The following is a 21,878-nucleotide window of genomic DNA, read 5'->3' on the forward strand; positions in this document are numbered from 1 at the left end:
TAGCACAGGCTGTCCCTGGCAGTTCCATACGGTTGAGAGACTAATTTTCAGTGTCTACACATGGTGTACATATATATATATATATATATATATATATATATATATGTATATATGCTTATGCCATCATATAAACAGTCTATGGTAGTTTTAAAATATATCTAAAAACTCTTTAATACACTTCCCTTCAAAAGGTAGAACCTAATTCTCCTCCCCTTAACGGTGGGCTGTACTTAGTAACTTGCTTCTAACGAACAGAATATGGCAGAGTGTCAATATTCGAGTCCAAGCTTACAAATTAAAAGCTTTGTGGCTTCTTCCGTGTTCTCTCTCTTAGATCACTCCGTCCAGGCGAAACCAACTGCCATGTTGTGAGGACATTCAAACAGCCCAAAAGAAGGCTCATGCAGCAGGGAGCAGAGGCGTCCTGCCTAAAGCCATACAAGCGCACCAGCTTAGGACGAGACCTTCCAAGCCTTCAGATGACTGTAGCTGCAATCATCTTCTGGACTTCAGCCTCAACCCTACGTCAGAACCACCAAGCTAAGTCACTTGCAGAAACTGTGACAGAATAAATGCTTACTGGTTTAAGCCACTAAATTTAGGGTTAATCTTTAACATAGCAATACATGACAAACACAGTATTCTAAAGCTTTAGGCTCAAGAGTCAACCAAGTTTCATGACCACGGGTCTTCCCCTTTTCTGTTCTGTAGTTCTGGCTTTACTAAATATTTTGTCCATAAGAAGCTGTTACCGTATTAATGTCTTGCTGGACAATTCTAGAAGCAAAAGTGGGATTCAATAATCCCAGGGTGAAAGGATAAAAAGTGGAGGAGTAAGCTAATGGTTATAAGGAACAGGTCAAAACGTGAAAACAAAGCCCTTAGGAGTTTTACTCTTCAGAGCTGAGCCGTGAAATGCCACCAGCGTTAACTTGCGTTTACTTACATCTACCAAGAAGTCAAAGACTCGGGCGTGCAGAGCCTTGGCGAGGGCGTCCCTGGTGTAACAGGCCTGCTCCACGTTGAGCGTCACGTGGATGGACTCCGACTTGCCTCCCCACTTGCTATCCATCTGCCGGCTTGTGAGCTTTTCTTTCAACCTGTCCTGGTTTATCCCCAGAAGATATGCAGGAAAAGCCAAAACTACAGAAAACAAAACAAAACATGGCTGTCTTTCAGAATTTTAACAATTCCTTTCGTAAACACGCGGAGGCACTTTTATGTGTGCACACGTGCACCTACAAGACACAAGACACCATCACTGGCCCCCCCAAAACTTTCACTCTAGTGAAGACTGCTTGTCAGCAGTCTCACACACACACCCATACACTTTGTTCTTCTCAACTGTTCTATTTACATGAGTCCATTCCTATGACGGCTGAGACTTCCAATAATACAAATCAGTGATCCAAGAAGGATGGGGAACCAATCCCCCTGCTGAGATCACAGCTACATGCCTAAAATGGACATCTCTCCAAGCTTGCAGCAAGGAAGCCCGGAAGGAAACTAAATCAAGAGATATTTCTTTGGCTCCAAAAATTGTTTTCTTCCTTTCTGGTACGGTGTTTTCATAGCATCATTCCCAAGGATGTTGAAGCACCTGGTATCAGGAAAGTAATAATGACAATATCATAATAATCATCTATTTCTTGAGCGCTTACCACACGTAGGTTTATTAGAGAGGACAGAACACAAAATGTTAAGAAATCTTGAAGGGAGTCTAGATGAGGCGTGGACAGCTTAGCTAACTAAGAAGCCTACCAAAAGCTGAACAGGTGATACAGGGAGAAAATAAGGTCCTGGAGGAATTTAGAACAGGAAGGTATTATGACTTGCTGGGCAGTCGAGGAAGATGTGGGACTCGGGTGGGGCCTGAAAGGATGAACAGGCTTTGAACAGATGCAGAGGAAGAGGAAAGAGGGGAGTGCAGGGGGACGTGCACAGGGGTGGAGGGAGCAGGGTGGGAGACACGGTAAAGGTGTAGGAAGTGGACCAGCATTGGCCGTAGCTGGAAAGGTAGGCGGTTACAAGGTTAGGGTGAACCCTGACAGTGGAGGTCCTTGCATCGTAGGAGAAATTTAGGCTAGAGTCAAAGGGGGGCTGAATGGCTTCCGGGTGGGTGGGGGGTGTGATTTACGAGATGTCTCTGGGAGAGGCAGATGGAGCGCCACGGAGGGCACCGCTGCTATTCACCCACAGCACACCCAAGCCATCCTAAGGACACATAGTAACATGGCTTTGGTCTTCGAAGAGAAGAGCTGAATAGATGGCTTAGTAACTTATTCAGGTCATGAAACTTGCCAAGAGAGGGCCAGTGATATAAATGGATTTTCTTGATTTTTGCTCCAAACACTCTAATATGAATAAGTGACACCATTCTGGGTCATGAAAGAATGCTCAGATTTTTTGTAGTATGAATGAAAGATTTTCATGGACACAAATCCAAACTCTAAACTTGGGATATGAGTCTTCTTTTTCTGCATAAACTGTATCAACAGTTTCTGGTAAAAGGATTTTGTTAAAGACTTTATGATAAGGCTCAAAAAATCACAAGCCTCCCAATAAAGAATATCTGAATTTCACAGATGGTGTTAGACTGAACGGGCTGACATTTCTCAGTAGATCCCTTCCAACGAGATTAAGTCAGTGAATGCATTTTGAAGAAGTATAATGCCAGAGCAAGGTATTTATTATCTATGCTCATGTTCTACCGAAATGCTCTGACTCGTATAAGGGCTTCCTTTTACAAAGGGCATGTGAACAAAATCAAGGCACTCATTTGCCAATGGCCAATTCCTTTAGTTTGGTTTTCATGTTAACACATACGTTTAGGAATCTGGATGGGTCTTCCACTAAATTGAAACTTAAGCTTTGCACAGGGCAAGGACGGAAGACGCCCATAAGGCAGACTAGACACGTGTGTGGTTGTTGGGAGAATCAAGAGACATTTACCAAAGTGTCTGACATGTAAGAGGTCTTTACTAAGGGGAAGCTATGATGTTGGTTATTACCACCACCACTAGGCAGTTAGATAACATAACATGTCTCACTTGATACAGTAGATATTATTACCAAGGGTTTAGAGTAAATTCACCAGGGCCCCTCACTGTTCACAGTAACTACACCATAGTAAATGCCTTGATACGATGAATAATTAGCCTCCATTTGTCTGTTTTATAAAACATGGGCGTCTCCCAAGCCCCTGATCATGCTAAAATAGGGACACAGTTAACATATTTGGTAAAAATGGGGCACCAGGGTGGCTCAGTCGTTAAGCGTCTGCCTTCGGCTCAGGACGTGATCCCAGGGTCCTGGGATCGAGCCCCGCATCGGGCTCCCTGCTCAGCGGAAAAGCCTGCTTCTCCCTCTCCCACTCCCCCTGCTTGTGTTCCCTCTCTCGCTGTGTCTCTCTTTCAAATAAATAAATACAATCTTTAAAAATAAATAAATAAAAGTAAAATAAAATATTTGGTAAAACTTTCTGACCATAACTAAAGAAATACAACATGAAGGGCTAAATCCTTGGGTCCTTATCTAAGACTGAAAAAGAAACATACTAATGTCTGAGTCCCCCACAGCTTCTATAGAAGAGGTCAGGAGTGAAGGACCAGATGCACTTGAAAACCAAAGCATGGAATCTGGCCAAGAATCAGAGCCACAAACTTAGGGAGACCCCTAAGAAGTTTAGAGAGGAAATCTAGTGCTCGCTTGGAAAAAAAAAAAAAAAATCCATGCCATGTTTTTCAAGTACAAGCTTTTAGGGCCCTGTATTTTCTTCAGTGGCGGCCCTGGTGCTGAAATTATAGGGCTGCTCATACTGACTTCCTTCAGGCTGTGACCTTCCATAAGCACGGGTATAGGTGCGGCTGGAGAGGGACATCAGTACAGAAGCTTGGAGGCTGTGGGGAGGGAGCGAGGGAGGGAGGAGGCATTAATTTCAAAATGCTGCTATAACTCTGGTATCATTAATCAGAGTTACGCAGAACATAAAAGAACCTGCTAGAAAGTAATGTTGCAACACATTTTGATGATAAGAACAGATTTCTGTCATTGCACTGAAGTGTAAAGCAAAGTTGGATTAATTTTTTCTGGGTGCATCTGAAGCACAGAGGAGATAAACTAAAAAGATGTAGCAAAAACAAAATGCTGTTTGACAAATCTAAAAGAAATGGCAAGGTAAATGTGGGCTGTCTTCGGTGTTGAGGTTCCGTGCTCTCTAATCCATCAGTCACATTGCAAAAAAGATGGGCATCGTCACTCATACTTTCCATTGCTATTTTCATATGTTTTTTTTTCCCTTCAACAACATTCACAGGTTAATATCTTTGGAGCAAGACTTGTTTCCAAAAGTATGTCATCTTACTGTAGTGACTATGAGGGATACACATGTGCTTAAGCTGAGGTTTGTTTGCCTTCTAAGCAATGTACAGGTTTGTCTCAGGAAATCCTACAGCTCCACTAGTCTAAGGTCGGGTCAATAACACAATCTGTTGTTACTGAGGGCTGTTTTGCTTTATTAGGTCAGCTGTGACAGAATCTTACCATCTTTTTCTATAGTAGCTAGAGAAAGTCTGCTTTCTTCTCTTATAAAAACACGGGCGAACACTTCCCTCTAAAAATTTATTCTACAGGAGGCACCTGGGTGGCTCAGTGGTTAAGCGTCTGCCTTCGGCTCAGGTCATGATCCCAGGGTCCTGGGATGGAGCCCGAGCCCTGCGCTGGTCTCCCTGCTCAGAGGGGAGTTTGCTTCCCTCTCCCTCTGCCTGTCATTCCCCCTGCTTGTGCATGTGCTCATGTTCTCTCTCTGTCAAATAAATCAACGATTTTGTTAAAAAATAAAAAAATAAAAATCCATTCCATGGGATATTCATTTTAGTGTGTTCAGTGTTGTAATCGCAGAGGTTCCACCTTGATATCCACCAACATATGATTGGTTCAGTAAAAGTACACATAGCCAAGCAATGGCATACTGTGTAGCTAAAAAGGGATGAAGCTCTTAATGAATAGAATAATCTTCAAGACATAATGTGAAGTGAAAAAGCAACTGTATAGAACATGATGTGTTATGCCCCCATTTATGCACAAAAGTGAGAAAAAAGAATGGATGAGCATCGAGGCTCAGGAACACATATTACTGGAAACTCTGGTGCCCTCTGGGGAAGGGAACAAGGCAACGAGCAAAGGGGGACACTCTGCTTAGGTAGTAACTCATGTTAAGGTATACCAAGTGAGCAGGAAAGAAATTCTCAGAAGGAGGGCCCAACTCTTTGCTAGCTCTCTTTAGTCTCAAGCATAGCCTCTCCTGGTCTCCACCACTCCAATCAAGGCATTGCAAGGCAGTTGCCAATCCTGGGCCTTACCCAGTTGGCTGAGGAGGCTACTTCCTCCAGGCATCGATGTGCAATGAACCACTTCTTGGCTCAAGCATATGGGGGAAGGCTTGCTGTGTCGGAGTTGTTTTGTTCTCCAGCATAAAGAGGCAATAAAAGATTGTACTCTCCAAGAAGGCAAGAGAAATTCATTCTGCTTCCACAGCAACCACCAAGAAACCCACACTGTCAGTGTTAAAAAGGACAAGTGTCAATGGCCCTCCTGGATACATATGTGCATTTGTTAAATGTGAAGGAAAATGTACATAAGTCTAGAAACACAGTGATTATTATTAGGTCCTGTTTCTAGACTTTAGGCACACCGTGTATATTTAGTGTTTTCCCCCACCACTCACTTCCCTGGTCAACATAATTCATCTTTCTCTTTATCAGACAGACATCAGAAGTTAGCAGAACTTCCCTCTTTTATCACAAAAGAAAACAAAAATATAAAAAAAGAACCTTATTTGGAATGGAAATAGCCTCCCTGCATTGTCAGCAATGAGTGGGATACTATTTATTACTAAGCATCTAAATTTATCATTCTGGAAGAATGCTGAGAAAGGAAGAAATGTCTTCCTGGGTGGTTAAAGGCTGTGTGGGTTGAGAGCAGCCTGGAAAGCCATCTGATGCCTCAGAGGCTAAAGTCGCCACACAAACCAATAAGGTGTCTGCAGGAAGGACCGATCTCTTCCCCAAGAGCAAACATGATCCTTCAGTCTTCAGGCTCTATTACAGAGCTGACCATGAAAGGTGATCACCAGCACTACCAACACAATAGCCAGTGCCCATTCGTTTTTGTTTTCAGAATTCAATCTAAACCAGCCCCCAGATAAGCTTCATCTGCAAGCTTTCCATACGGACATAAACATGATCAGCGGCTCTTCAGGACCGTGAGGTGAGTGGAGGAGGCCCTACAAGTCAGGTACAGAGAAGATTTTTCTTAGGAGACAAATCTTTGGAGTTATTTGGCTATTACTCTCATCTTCATTAAAGTATCACTTTATTTTTAAACCTAGGTGTGAAATTCGGCCAGACTCCCCCAAGGTTGATGGTAAATTGAAACTGAGACGATCTCATGAATGGTCTACTGGTGTGGGATGTGGTGAGGGGGGCAGGTGACCAGAAGCCCAGACTCTCTGAAGGCCTTTTGTTCTGCCCCAAAAGGACACATGACTTCCCCAAATCCCTGGCTGAGACCCTAGCAAAGGACATCGGTCGGTTACCTGCGGCGGCGCCAACCGATTGTTCACCCACATTCACCCGCCGTGTGCCAGAGCTACTCACACTCCTCACTCTCCACGGCCGCGTAATTGCCAACTTCCTTGAAGCTGATGTTCCCCAGGTGGAGGACACCCGCCACGATCTGCAGCACCAGCATCTGCTCCTCTGCGAAGATCCCGATCACGTTCATCGCGTGCTGGAGGAGAAAAGAGAAATCATCCAGGTGGGTCAGCCGCCAGCTTTCTAAGCACGTAATAAAGAGGCCAAAGCTTAAACGTCCACAAGAGCCAAACTATGGAAAGAGCCCAGATGTCCATCAACAGATGAAAGGATAAAGAAGATGTGGTGTATATGTATATATATATATATATATATATATATATATATATATATACGATGGAATATTATGCAGCCATCAAAAAAATGAAATCTTGCCTTTTGCAAGGACGTGGATGGAACTAGAGGGTATTATGCTAAGCGAAATAAGTTAATCAGAGAAAGATAAGTATCATATGATCTTACTGATACGAGGAATTTGAGAAACAAGGCAGAGGATCACAGGGGAAGGGAGGAAAAAATGAAACAAGACGATACTAGAGAGGGAGACAAACATAAGAGACTCTTAATCTCAGGAAACTGAAGGCTGCTGGAGTGGAGGGGGGTGGGAGGGATGGGGTGTCTGGGTGATGGACACTGGGGAGGGTATGTGTTGTGGGGAGCACTGTGTATTGTGTAAGACTGATGACTAACAGACCTGGACCCCTGAAACAAACATTATATGTTAATAAAAATAATAAAAAATTTTTTAAAAAAGCCAAAGCTTAGATTGAGTTGTGCGGCCACATGGGACTTAGCTAGCAGTGGCAGCTGGAAGGCGCTGTAGGATACGGTCACTGCCCAACGCACTCACCCACTCTTCTCAAGTGTCAGGGGCACACTGGGAAGGCAGTTCTGTCTTTAGATCCAGCACACCATCCCCCAGCAGGAGATCTCCAGGAGCAGAGATACACAGAGGGAGCAGCAGGATACCCAGTCAGCACCCTGTCCTTGTACCCTGTGGGTGTCCTCACTGCCACCCCCCTCCCTCCAAGGGCACGGATGCCCCCTTTCCAGTTACTCCAAGGAGACTTTGGAGATCTTTTGCCACGTCAGGAGGGCAAAAATAGATTGTACTTGAAAAAGGATCTTGATTAAAACTCTCCAGCAAATAAAATGAAAGCATCAATAGGAAAGTCTTGTTTCTGAGGCCCGTTAACTTCAGTAAAACCAGCTGACATGCCGAGACTTATTTATCTGAATCCTAAGAGCACCACACGCTAGGACCAATGCAGGCCCCCCATCTGCATTTCTTCTCTCTGCTCCCTTGAGGCCATGTGGCCCCTTGGTGCTGTCTTCTTTCCTGCACCCAGGATACAGTGTGCCTGAGCGGCCTGCCCCCCCCCACCAAGCAGGAGATCAGCTCCTCTCAAACCGCACCCCCACTTGCCCTGTCAGAGTCCCCGCCTCGCATCTGGGTCTGGGCTGAGGGATGGGCCTGGCAGGAAGCGGACTCAAAAGGCAGAGGGTGATGCTAAATGGGTGAACAGCCCGAGAAAGTTCTAAATTGACTTACTGAGTTGTTTCCCTGAAGATGTGACCCCTCAATAATGTTCCGGGGTTGACACTTGGTACCATAACATGCACGCTGCAGGAAGGGCATGGAGGCGAGGGCTGCCCTCTGCCCGTTCAGTGTGGAGGTAAAAGGGAATGCACATGGAGGTGTTGGAAAAGATCAGAAGGGTGGTCTTCGCTTCACCTTTCTGAGGAAACAGCTCAGCAATGGCATAAGCTCTAGGCAAACTGGGATGGTAAATGTATTACCTATAACGGTGTTCACCTGTTAATCAGAGCCCCTGCAGGGTGGGGGTGGGGGATGAGGAATTCACTTCTTTACCCATTTCAACTCATTCGATGGTCCTCAGGCAGCTGGGCGCATGGCTCTTGAAGGGTGCTTACACATAGGCTTAAGGAAATGGAGAGCTTGCAGCAGAATGAGGTGGAAATTTCCCGCGGCTCTTCGCTCTTAACCCTCCCTGCCCTTTGGGCGCCGCAGAGCTCCTCCTGCCTGGCCCTGAGCCAGCACTTACCAGTGTTTCCTGAAACTCCCGCCTGTCGTCGATGTCGTCCACCTTGTAGGACCCAGAGAGGCTCAGGTAGTAGTAATAGTCCATGCTGGTGATGCCGAGGCTGTGCTTCTGCTCTGCAGAGGCGCCCTCGATGAGCTGGACAAAAGGAAGTGGGGTGTGGTGTGCCCACCAAGCCGAGGCCCCACGCCAGGGCCCAGGTGATGAGCACGTTCTGACCCTGCCTTCTGAAATGATGGGTGCTCCTCATCTCCAAAATACGGGCTTCAGGATAGCTGCTCTGCTGGTGGTAGCCCCGGATCATCTCTGCAAATTCGAGTTCTGAACTCTGGTAAGACCTATAAGAGCTGAGACTTTCCCCTCGTCCAATGAAGAGAACTGCAGTGCTGTGTGGGTGAGAGCCCTCAGAGGAGTGGAAAACAAGCCAGGTCATATTACTTCGTTTCTGCTCAACTTGCTTAGGGCTTTATGATGTGCAGCCGCCCCTTCGCGCTTCTCCCCACGGATGCCTGTGGAACAGCAGCCCCAGGTCCCGTGCTCCAGCACTCTGAAACCTCCTACCCAATGGACTGTCCCGTGGCTTTCTGTGCCTGCTCTGATGTTTGCCTTTGGTCCGAGCAAGGCCCTCTTAAAGGACTCCCACCAGTGGTGTGCTAGAAAGATATTCAACCATCAACTCGTGGGGAGAAAAATGGATTTGTAGTGTTTGCTGACTGTCGTGGTGTAAATACTCCTACCACGACTGATTTCAGACTACCAAGAAAATAGCCCCGTTGGAGGAAGTGCTTGGAACGGATGCACACAGCCTGTGTGAGCTGGCTCCACCTGTTCCAGCCCGGAGGGATTTAGGGAAAGAGAGGGCCTAGCCACACTTCTCCATCTCAGTCAAGTTCCTTATGTCATCTCAGCCCCATGCCCCACAAGGACGGAACATCATCTCCATTACAGAGAAGTTCTAGGTCACCCATGACATCAGGGTCCCTTAGCTTTCTTCTGCCTCCTCAAAATAATCTTTGTGCCGGGGCACCTGGGTGGCTCAGTCGTTGAGCAGCTGCCTTTGGCTCAGGTCATGATCCCAGGGTCCTGGGATCGAGCCCCGCATTGGGCTCCCTGCTCAGCGGAAAAGCCTGCTTCTCCCTCTCCCGCTCCCCCTGCTTGTGTTCCTGCTCTGGCTATCTCTCTGTCAAATAAATAAATAAATAATCTTAAAAAAAAAAACCTTTGTGCCACCCCCTTCCTATTTTCCCCCTTCTGTGTTTCCTCCCCATCCGCATCACCCAGCCTCTCATTTCCATCTTCAAACTGCCCCCCCTTCTCAACCCTCTTCAGCCTGCAGACACATGCTGCTCGTGGCCGTAAGCTTTTCCTTGACTCTGAACTTCTCCAAGCCCCAGAATAAACTTCCTCATCACGTGCTAGCTAGCCACCTGCAAGAATGATTTGCCATCATCTGAGATAGCTAGCTAACTGAAAAGACTGTATGAGCTCCCGACACAGCTTTTAACTTCCTTCTAATCCAATGAGCTTCAAACCATAACAAAGTAAAATTAACACAAAAAACAGCTGTAGGCCTTTCTTCAAAGAAAATCTGATGTGGACCCCTGATATATGAAATGCTAATACATAAACTCATACATAAAGAAATTGTTTTGGTATCATTATATTTCTTAAGTACTTAAAAACATTTTAAAAAGTAGGCAAATCCAAGGATACTCGAAGCCTTGGGACATAATCTAAGAGCAACCTGCACACTGCTCTAGCCCCACTCTCCGTGGCTTCTGGACGTCCAGGTCAGAACTTCCTGACCGGGGATTAAAGATCCTTAGCCCACCTCTAGCCTTTCCTCTGAGCTCCCCTTCGGGAGACTTCCACCCTTGCCAACCGGTCCACCTGACTTGCCAGAGCAGCCTCCCCACCTCGTTCCCCTGCACGCCCTCTGTACCTCTCCTCACCCTCCCAGCCACACCTCCCCACGTGGACTCCTGCCTGGCAAAGAATCAAGCACTCCTAGTTTTGTTCTGAAGTTATACTAACACTTCTTGATTATTTAACTTTTGGGAAGTTCTTATTTTCTCTCCCCAAGAACGTACTCTCCTCGCAGGTAGGGACGTCCTCACAATTTTTTGCACATTGACTCATACATACTATAGTAATAAATACTCCTTGGCTTGGCAGACTAGATTGCCTAAACCTGACAGCTTAGAGGAAAACAAAAAAAATTTTTTTAATGTGGAGAAGGAATAAGGAAATAGGAAAGAAAAAATATAAAGGAAAACCTGGTAAAATATGTGAAAACTCCGCTCTCCGGGGTTCCTCATCACCACCCTGGATTTTTCCAGAAGGAAGTTGGAGATCTTTCCACCATCTGGTTCCCCACCTGGACTGAACTGGATTTCAAAGTATTTTCCCTGCAAGAAAGTTAGGGATTTCCTTCAATGGATGGTGAACAGAAACATGATGTTCCAAACAGGCTTTGAATATAGCATATAATTCAAGGAAATTCATTAATGAAAGATACATTCTGAATTATTCCCAGTTCTGATCAAGACTTCCTCACTTCTTCCTATCAGACAATAACCAGGGCTTTTGTCCAGTCACACGATTCTGAATTGAGAGAGAGAATCTATATTTCCAGCCCGACTAAATAAGGGTATGCTGTATTCCTTGCCCATTTCCCCCCCAGTGGGTGCTTGCCTGCTAAGCCGGAAGCTGTAAAGAATGGGACAGAAAATCTCAAGGTTCCCTTGATCTAGCAAGAACGAACTCCATCAGCCTCTTTCAGGGAGAGCAAATTTTCCCTCTGCCAGACATATTTTCATGGCTTTGAGCAAAAGGCACCCCTTTTACCTCTGGATCATCTAGCGTTCTTATATAAAGTAAAAACACTTGATTATAAACAATGTTCTTTCCAGCTAGTTGTGGGTGTGGAGAGTTTTCTTACTGTCGTAGTTAATTATTTCCTTTTAAATTACTGCTCAGAAGGAACAAAGGAGAATAAAGCCTTGGGATTTAGCTGGAAAGGTGTCCAGATTGTTAAGGAAATGACATTTTCTCGCTAGAATCTGGTTGCTCTCCCATCCTTGGAAAGGGCCAGGAGTGTAAATGTAGACGAAGGAAAAGATGAAAATGTGGGTGTTAGGGAGTGGTACGGCCTGGGTTCAAACTGGCGGAGCATGCCCAGCCTAACTGCATTTCACATTTTCAAATTTTAATATTTTAAAATATTAAATATTTTTAAAATGTGTATAATGATGAAATCCACCCATTTCAGGGCTGGCTCCTGCCAGGCCACAAGTCTGGGACTAGAACCATAAACTCATTAAGGACAAGAAAAGCCCATTTTGTGTTTTTCCTGCTGCCTACAGCATCCACTACCTGCTGTGTTCCTAAGTCAACTGCAGATTCCAAGTATCAGAAAGGCTACAAAAGAAGGCCACCCTCTAACTGTCTATGTGTCTTATTCTGATGACTTCTCCCCCTTCCCCAAAATAAACCCCCAAACACCTAGAAGCACCAGAGAGAAGGACCACAAACCATGTTATCCCAAATTGCAGTGCTTCCTGAGAAATGATTGCTGAACAAGATTCTCCATGCTTCCTATTATGTCTATTCCTTCATCATCCTTTCCTTTTGGCACGTTTTGGAGGGAATAAATCAGTGTCTGTCCACGTGTAGCCCCTAACCATTCCCCATCAATCTGGGGGTGGGAATGAAACCAAACAGGACATCAAACCCAGGATGGCAGATGTAGTAAATGACAAACTCTCAAGCCCTTCCAGAAGGGGTTTGAAACCTTGGCTGCCCTGTTGCAAAGACCTGGGGAGCCTTTTTTTTTTTTTTTTAAAGATTTTATTTATTTATTTGAGAGAGAGAGTGAGAGAGAGAGAGAAAGCATGAGCAAAGCAGAGAGAATGACAGAGGGAGAGGGAGCAGACTCCCCACGGAGCAGGGAGCCCGATGCAGGGCTTGGGACTCGATCCCAGGACCCTGGGATCATGACCTGAGTTGAAGGCAGACGCTTAACCGACCGTGCCATCCGGGCGCCCCCAGAGAAGTAAATCCATCTTTAGGAACTGGTACCCAAATCTGAGCAGTTCTAAAGAGCCTGGGTGATTTTTCTATGTGGCCAAGGTGGAGAACCACTGTTCCAATGAATAGAAAGGCTAATATACAATTCAAATTTGTTACATAAAAGTTAAAACTCCTAACAAGAGAGTTTTGTTGTAGAGCAGCCTGGGGAAAAAGAGGAACTTGTATGAAGAAAGGATGTTGCGTTTTCATAATTAAATGGAAAGAAACATTGATTCTTGGTAATGTGTTGATTCTTGGTCATGTTTTATTTCTTAAGCTAGGCACTGGGAACACTGGTGTTCATTGTATTATTTTTAAATAGTGTTTGAAATATTTCATAATATATTTCTTAAAACTTGAAAAGATTGGTGTAAGTGGAAATATGGGAGTTTTTATGATTCATACTGCATGTCCATTTTTTTTAGAGATTTTTTTTTTTTTATGTAATCTCTACACCCAGTGTGGGGCTCGAACTCATAACCCCAAGATCAAGAGTTGCATGCTCTATGGACCGAGCCAGCCAGGAGCCCCTGCATGTCCATTTTAAAAAGAGAAATTACCTATATTCCCACCCTGATGCCCCTTCTACTCCCTCCTACTAAATAATCACTTGTTAATAATATAGTCAAACTTTGATTTACAGACACCTTAGTTAAGTTTTATATAATGTGCCTTTTAAAATAAAAATGAGACCATATTATAAGCACATTATAAATATCATAAATATTATTCTATAACCTATTTTTTTGAAATTTAACAATATATTATGGATATCTTTTTAAATAAGTCATTATTAACAGGAAACTTAGATAACTTTTTTTTTTTTTTTTTTACATAGGCTCCATGCTGGAGCCCAACACAAGGCTTGAACCTACAACCCTGAGATCGAGACCTGAACCGAGATCAGGAGTCAGGCGCTTAACTGACTGAGCCACCCAGGTGCCCCTGAACATTTTAAATGTTGATAAAAAAATGCCAAATTGCTCTCCTAGGGGAATGTGTCAGGCTTCAACCAATAGTGTTTTTTCTCTGGTATTATAAATCTCCTTAATGTTTGCTCATCTGAGAGACAGAAAATGATATATAGTTTTAATTTACATTTCTCTCATTATTAATGGAAACATCTTTGGATGCCCCATCAGACATTACTCTGTGTGTGTGTGTGTGTGTGTGTGTGCGCGCGTGCATGCGCTCACACTCTTTCTCATCTTTCCATCAGGGTTACATGAAATTTTATAATCGGAAAAATAAATGCTACTTTTGTTTTGTTTTACAAAGAATGACTGATGTATCCTCCTTGTCCAAGAATAAAGAATAACTTATATTGGAAACATCAAAATACCCATTTAATTATTCTTTTGCTCTCTAAGGAAGGCAAAGGGGGGGGATGGGTAGCTAGAGAGTTAAATTTGGTCAAGTGCATTTTTTTTTTAAGATTTTATTTATTTATTTGACAGAGAGAGTGAGAGAGCACAAGCAGGGGGAGCAGCAGAGGGAGAAGCAGGCTCGCGGAGCTCAATCCCAGGACCCTGAGATCACAACCTGAGCCGAAGTCAGACGCTTAACCATCTGAGCCAGCCAGGCGCCCCGGTCAAGTGCATTTTTTATATGACTGAGACAGACAATTAGGAAAAAAAGGTCAAGTGGAAAATTCATTCACATTTTCTTTTGTATTTCATTACCTAGAAACTTCTTCAAGATAACACGACCCAGGCATCAAGCAGAAAAATAGGAGTGGTGAACAAATGAACAAACAGTGTGAATAGTATTGAACAGCAAGGAAAGTGAGGGCAATAAGGAGAGATATAACTCACCAGGGAATCTAACAATCACTGCATGAGACCTTAGTAAGAATTCTCTTGGAAATAGAAGCTTCCTTCCAAAATAGAAGGCTGAAAAAGAAATTGTTTTTCTCCAAAATTCCCACTATTTATTTTAAAATGGTCCGGAATCAGCCTCACAGATGGCTCCTTGAATGTTTTACTGCCAGACATAATCTAGGGTTGAGATAAGATATAAAATCTACATAAATCAAAGCTACTGGCCAAATACTCATTTCTTTGTAAATGTGACTTTTTGTCAAGGGGGATATATTCCTATGCATCCTCGCCAGCTTTCTAATTCACCCCCGAGGAGACACTCAGGCAGAAAAATGTCTAAGTGGGCATTCATGACAATGCATTTGGCTGACACTTTCATTGCCTTGGGTTGAGTGGACCAGTTGGGAGGCCATCTGACGGACCGCATCCAGTTGCTTTTGGATGTGATTATGTTACATGAATATGTCTAAAACAAATACACAGAGCTCTTAGGGGTGGGCAGACAACTAGCTCACTCTGGATGACAGAGAGGACAGTTCTCTCCAAGATACAGGATCGAAGTGTTCGATCGGCCCAGGTTCCAGGAACCAAAAGCAAGGCAAGAAGACCTGCAAATCTAGTGAACTCGTTTATTTGTCTGGGAAAGAAGGTCCTCCCGCCAGGGTACAAGGCAAACCCCTCTAGGACCAAAGCTGACACTTCTATCAATTTTTATTTTCCCTAGTGAGGCAACTTGGGTTGAGAACTGTTTTCATAAATTATCTTCTATCCCGAGGCTCAAAAATAATTTCAGTGAAAGGGCAAATGGATATCCTGACAGCACACAGCTATAGAAAATGAAGAAGAGATTGAAAAGGCAGCCTCCTGATGGTACGTGAAAAGCTCCTATTTCCTTGGGGATACCAGACGTAAATCAGGGGTATCAGCATCACCCATCAGGTGACATTTTCTGAAACAGGGAAGAGACTCACAAATCGGCTGGAGTTGTTGTTGCGGACGGTCTTGGCGTTCCCGAAGGCCTCCAGGAGCGGGTTGGACTGCAGGATAATGTCCTTGACGTGCTGTCACGGCAGACAGGCCAGAGGTTAGGAAGGTGCAAGCACCAACCACGCAACGTGACACCACACTCTCCCTAAGGACCTTGTTTCTGAAGGCAGTTAAGATGAGGTCTCAAATCTCTACATGTTCCTGGGGTTTCTGGAAGATTTATGCTTTTCTCGCAACAGATCTAAACCTGCTTGTGTGTTCATGTCTTCCAGCTCCCTTGACTTGGTGCCTGTGCTTCCCAAACCTTCATGCTCATGAATCCCCAAGGGATCTTGTTTAAATGCAGACGCAGATTCATTGGTCTGAGGCGGGGCCCGAGAGTCTGCATTCCTAACCAGCTCCCTGGTTCTACTGCTTTTGCCAGCGTGGAGCCATGTTTGGAGCAGCAAGGGCCAACACTGGATTGTATGGAACAATTCCTGGCCTACTAGAGAGGAAGGATTTGGTTTTCAAACACCCCATTTCTGTGCCAGACTGAAAAGTGTGCAAAACACTCTATGGGCAAGACAGCTCAACAGATAGGAGTTGATGTTGGAGAGGTCTTTCAACAAGTGAGTCATTCCTTGTAGTTCTAATTATTCACATGCTATGGTTAAACATGTTCCAGAAATAACAAGTCTTTGGTTTGTGCTCTTTAGCTACTGACTAATTTCAAGCCAAGAGCTCTGTATCATTGTCCTCATAGGAAAACAGGAAGAGAAAAGTCAACAATAACGTCTGCAGTCTGGCCACTAGGTCGTGGTCTGTAGCAAACAGGACTAGATTAAGGCACTAACTGCTAATTAACTATGTAACAGCCGAAGCTGTTCCTTGGGCATTCTCCTGAACAGTCAGAAGAGGAAAGGGAATGGGAATTTCACTAACTGGGCTATGTTGTTAGCAATGGCACCAAAGGCAAATTCTGGGTGGTCCCTCCATGGGGTCAAGTTCAAAGCTTAGAAACATCTTCCAAGCTGCCTACTCTCCTTTAAAAACTCATGGATTTATACAAATGATGCCTTCTTTGTAAAATTAATTTTGACTTTGTGGCTCTTCATCAATCAATGCTTTATATGTTATTTGATACCCTTTATCAACACTCAGCTTCTCATAAGGGGTAGAACCAGAGAAAGGCTCTTCTTTGTCTCTTCCCTTCTTTAATTATTGACTTTTAAGCTGAGAATCCTTATGCACATATGCACCATCCATCCATCAACCATCAAGATGTCCAACAGAATTTTGGGGCATGTGGTCAGCATTTGGGGAAAAGACAAAGAACAAATAAAGGTAAAGGTGCAGCCCACCCATAAAACAGCATCCTGAGTTTGTCTTCATGTCAACCTTCTAGGGATAGGGTGTGATCACATGAACAGAGACAATCAAGTAGCACCGCACCAACCTAAGTTCTTGAATCACTCTCACTGTCCAATGCTGAAGCCATGAGCCATGTGTTGCACTGAGTTGCAAGAAGGCTAGTCCCAATTGAGATATGCTGTGAAGTGTAGATTACATGCCAGATTTCAAAGATTTAATATCAAAAAGAATGCAGAGTATCTTGTTAGTTTCTTGACATGGATTATATGCTGAAATGATCATGTTTGGGATACGTTAAGTAAAATATATTTTTAAAATTAATATCACATGATTCTTTTTACCTTTTTAAAGATTTAGCCACTTGAAAATGTTAAATTCTGTCTGTGACTTGTGCCATCTTTCCACTGGCCAGTGCTACTCTAGATCTTCCCTTCATTCAATGAAAGAGGGCCCTCTAAGACCTTTTACTCTGTGAAAGGAATTTTGGAGGCTGCCTGAAGCTTTCTGACCCAGAAGGACACAATGTGACGGAGCACCATTTAATTAGCAGACAGAACCACAGTGAAGAGAGTTTTGATGTACCTTTTTAAAGTCTACAGATGACTGCACTTATCCAATGATTCAGATTAAAAAATTAATCTTTACGGTGAAGTCTACCTGGGAGCATGAGTACCAGTAAGAAACTGTTCCCAGTGGTCTGCGCCAGTGATAAGCCCTATGCCTCTGGGCAAGCCCCTGTGGACCCTGGCCCACCTCCGCCATCAGCCATTGCTCTTCGGGGAGGGGCCTTCGCCCAGTCCTGCTGACGCCGATGCCGCTACCACGCTGGGTCAAAGTAAAGGCAGACGAAGCAGTAACTACCGTTCTCCACGCTGCACCCACGCTGCACCCTCGAACGTGCTGCCTCTCGGCCCATATTGTGCTCCTCTCCTTTTTCCTCTCTCCTTTGTCCTCATTTTTCTGGATGTCCTGCTTTCCTAATGTTACCCTCTAACGTTTCCTTCTTCCTTTCTCTCCCCTGCCCACTCCCCCACTCTATTTTAAGATTTTTGGAAATGCAGTCACATAGTTCAAAATTTAAAAGTTTCAGAAGGCCATAGGGGAGAATGTGCCTTTCTCTCGGTCTCCCAGTTTCCCTCCCTGAAGAACCCATTACCAGTTTCTTATCTAACCTTCCAGAGGTATGTTATACCCATCCAAACAAATACGGGTGTATGTTCTCTTATTCTCCTCAAATGGCAACACGTTTTACACAATGCTGTGAACCTTGCTTTTTGTAACTCATCATTATCTTGGAGATCATTACCTATCAGTACATGAAGTTTCATTTTTACAGCTGTCTAATATTCTATTCTATTATGAACCATAAATTATTTCACCAGTCTCTGATTGATGAACCTTCAAATTGTTTCGAGTCTTTTACATTACTAAAAAATGCCATATCAAATAACTGTATCATTTTGCATACATTTCAGCACATCTAAAGGATACATTCTCTCAAGCAGAATTGATGAATCAACAGGTGTATACACATAGAGTTGACAGATTTTGCTGAAATACCCTCCATAAAAGTATACTAGTTCATGCTCCTACCCGTAATGTATGAGAGGAATTATGTTCCTATATTTTTACCAACAAAGTGTTTAAAACACGACAAAATTTTTGCCATTCTGACAGTTAAGGAATAGTTCTTTGGTGAGGTTTCATTTTGCACCTTATTATCATGAGGGTGAGCATGTTTCATGTTTTATGAGTTGTCCTTCATTTATTCCCTTTTGGGATTTTTTTTTTTTGGTCTTTGCTAGATATTTAAGAGCTCATTCTATATTAGGTATCTCCATCTCATGCTATTTCTTTGGAGATTTCAAGCTTTTGGTTATAGAAGTTGGTTGGTTCTGTGTCTTTTCTGTGGAAAAAAATTTTTTTAAACAGCAAATGGAGACTTTTACACTTCACTTAATACAGGGCCTCAAAATGGGTCATGTCATTAACTCACCTGGACTTTGGGACCTCCTCCAGATACTCTAGAGACATAACTCATGATGTATTTGGCAGCCACTGTCTTTCCAGCACCACTTTCACCACTGAGGAAAGAAAGACAAAAATACCCACCCGTGAAGTGGATCACAACCGGTTCCCTCCCCCCTGACAAAACAAACAAACAAACAAAAACAAAAAAAGAAAGCAAGCATAAAGGTATTCAGTAATAAAGGCACAGCACTGGTTGAGAAAGGCAAATCCATGCCAGGATGAGGTCACCTCCCTGACTTGTATGAGCAATATCAACATGGTTTGTGGACCAAGGTCTTGATAACGATCATGTCCGGAATAGACAATTAGGCATTCTAAATGCCCAATAATGGAGAACATGATTAGGAACATTATGGGATATCAGAAGGATGGAGTATTATACAGAAATTACAAATGACAGGAAGATTGTAAACTTAGGGGAAAAAGCAGGAAGTAATCAATTGAGTGAAATCAGAAAAAATTATATATGAAAACATGACTACAAAATGTAAAGAAAAAAAACACTGAAAAGAAAAAAAGACTAGAACTACCACAAAATATTAGTAGAGGTTCTGGTAAAGTGAAAGATACCATGGAAGACTCCTTTTAGTTCATTATTTCCCAAACTTTTAGTAACACATACATTACTTCTGTAATTTAAAAAAAAAAAAAAAGGAAACCGTAGGCACTCTCAGGTTTTAAACCTTGTGCCCTGAACTGGTACAAGCAACTTTATTTTAGAAGTTCTAAAATTAAATGATGAGGCAATATTAATCACATCCTGCATAACAAAGACTACCTTCCGTTTTGGTGGCCTCACTGCATGGGGAAACCCTTTTGTTAAGAGTGTATAGGCTGGTCTTCAAAATACCCATTCTTCCTTTAAAATCCCCTTGAATTGATGATGACCTCAACTCACAACATGCTTAAGTCAGTCAGATTTCTCATCTCTCTATTGGTTGCTTTGTGTTATCAATGGCTCACTCAAGAAAAGAGGAAACGTCTGCTTAGGGTACATCCAAAGCCAGGTGACCCCTTAGCATCAAAAGGAAACAAATAAATTTGGAAATAATTTGATGTTTTGAAACAAAACAAACACAAAAAGGATTAAGGTAACCATCAGAGCAAAACTCAGAACTTGGTGAATTTCCCTGACGTAACACACACTTAATTAGAGAGATTAGAGGGAAGAAGAAGGGAACAATACTCTTTGAGGGGCTCTGAATCCACCAATGTGACTTATTCACCATGTGAGTGCTTGGAGCCCCCGGTTTCCAGGTCACGTGACTAAGGAAAGCAAACTGAAGTTCCATAAGGTGTGGTGGCAAGAAAAAACCAGCAAGTGTGGATGAAATGGCACACTGTTTATAGAGGACGTGCTTACTTGCAGGCCCAAGGAGGTATAGCAAATATCTCGGCTCCATGAGGAAATGATCTATTTAAATGGTCCCTGTAATCAAGTGATTTATGTGCAAGACCCAGGGTCAAAACATGTACTCTTGCTTATTTGCAGCACAGGTTTTGTCGACAAATGAAACTCCATTTTATAATGTTGTGAATCATGTGAACGGTCAAGAATATTGTAAAATCCCAAAGTACAAAGGTACAACCACCCAATCCAATAATCACACAGACATTTAAAATAACTAGAAAACTACGTGGCAACATACATAAAGACTGCAGCTAAAGTTGATGGCAACATAAGCAGAAGACAATGTATCTATAATGTGATCACAACTAAGTAAAAATAATGTATGGACAAGAACAGAAATGGAACAAAGAAAAAGAAGTATTTCTGACTTGGGGCACCTGGGTGGCTCAGTCAGCTGAGTGTCTGATTCTTGATTTTGGGTCAGATCATGATCTTGGGATGGTGAGATCGAGCCCCACATTGGGCTCCGTGCTCATAGTTAAGTCTGCTTGAGATTCTCTCCCTCTGCCCCTCCACCTGCGCTCACATGTGCGCTCTCTCTCTCCCCCATAAATAAATAACTCTTCTAAAAAAAGAAATACTTCTGACTTATTGAAGGGTTTTTTTCTTTGGATGTGATTTCTCTTAATTGCTTAAATTTTTGAGATAGATAATTACTTACATATTTCAGATTTTTAAAAAAGCATTTCTAGAAAAAGTGGAACCACACAGCACAGTGATAATCAACACTGATCAATTTCTTTATTCTTCAACTTCCTTTATCACGACGAGTAAACATATTTTCATGTTCAGAATTCCTTGGAGCAAGCTGTGTGTGTATGTGTGTGTGTGTGTCTGTATGTGTATGTGTCTGTGTGTGTGTGTGTCTGTGTAAGAGAGAGAGGGAAAAGGAGAAGCAACAAATCCTATTGGAATTATGAAATAAAAGTATAGTGATTCTTCGGTTAATAGTGTGATAGACATGAACTATTTTATCTCTTTGGTTGGAAGCAAAAGAACAGAAGAATAATGGAACAGAATTCATTTCATGTATTAAAATAAGTATGCCAGGTCCAATAATAGAACATCGACATTCTAGTAATTGTGGTATTTTTCAGAAGCTTTAAAATAATTAGTTCTGGCTGAACATTGACTGGAAGTTTCATTTCTTGGTTTCCATTTACAAACACTTAAAAAAAAGTTCTATTGATCAGAGGCTGGTAATTTGCTCAGAATATGGTACAATAATGGAATGTTACATAATTATCTGAAGCTTACAGTATATACAAGCATAACTATACTGGTCCTTTTGGGATGGCAAAATATTATTTCTTCCTCTGGACTAAAACGCAAGTTAAAAGAATGTGAAGGTATCAGACATTATACAGCATGCCTAAAATTATTTGCTTTGCATCTCACAAGAGTTAGGAAATTTACTTTGCTTATGTTACAGGCAGTCTTTCTTAATTCAATTGCCTTCACTTGACTTCTAACGTGGACAAAAAAATAC

The 21,878-nt window shown here is 43.0% G+C and overlaps 1 protein-coding gene and 1 pseudogene across 2 annotated transcripts in view; one reads left to right on the top strand and one right to left on the bottom strand.

Annotated features, from left to right (window-relative positions):
• LOC112832848 (ATP synthase peripheral stalk subunit d, mitochondrial pseudogene) overlaps positions 1-21,878 on the top strand; it is a 407,341-nt pseudogene that overhangs the window by 382,698 nt on the left and 2,765 nt on the right.
• The window catches only part of MYO1E (myosin IE), a 190,610-nt gene that overhangs the window by 59,347 nt on the left and 109,385 nt on the right, over positions 1-21,878 (bottom strand). For both annotated transcript variants that reach the window (XM_025883701.2, XM_073877089.1), the window contains 6 exons: positions 18,944-19,031; positions 15,579-15,668; positions 10,993-11,124; positions 8,720-8,854; positions 6,657-6,789; positions 947-1,143 (listed from right to left, as the gene is read on the bottom strand). In XM_025883701.2, coding sequence (XP_025739486.1) covers positions 947-1,143; positions 6,657-6,789; positions 8,720-8,854; positions 10,993-11,124; positions 15,579-15,668; positions 18,944-19,031 — 775 coding nt within the window. The remainder of the gene's footprint in view (positions 1-946; positions 1,144-6,656; positions 6,790-8,719; positions 8,855-10,992; positions 11,125-15,578; positions 15,669-18,943; positions 19,032-21,878) is intronic.

This window comes from Callorhinus ursinus, unplaced genomic scaffold, assembly GCF_003265705.2.
Source record: "Callorhinus ursinus isolate GAN/ISIS: 27379988/994484 unplaced genomic scaffold, GSC_fseal_2.0 scaffold25, whole genome shotgun sequence".
In the NCBI taxonomy this organism is placed as follows: domain Eukaryota; kingdom Metazoa; phylum Chordata; class Mammalia; order Carnivora; family Otariidae; genus Callorhinus; species Callorhinus ursinus.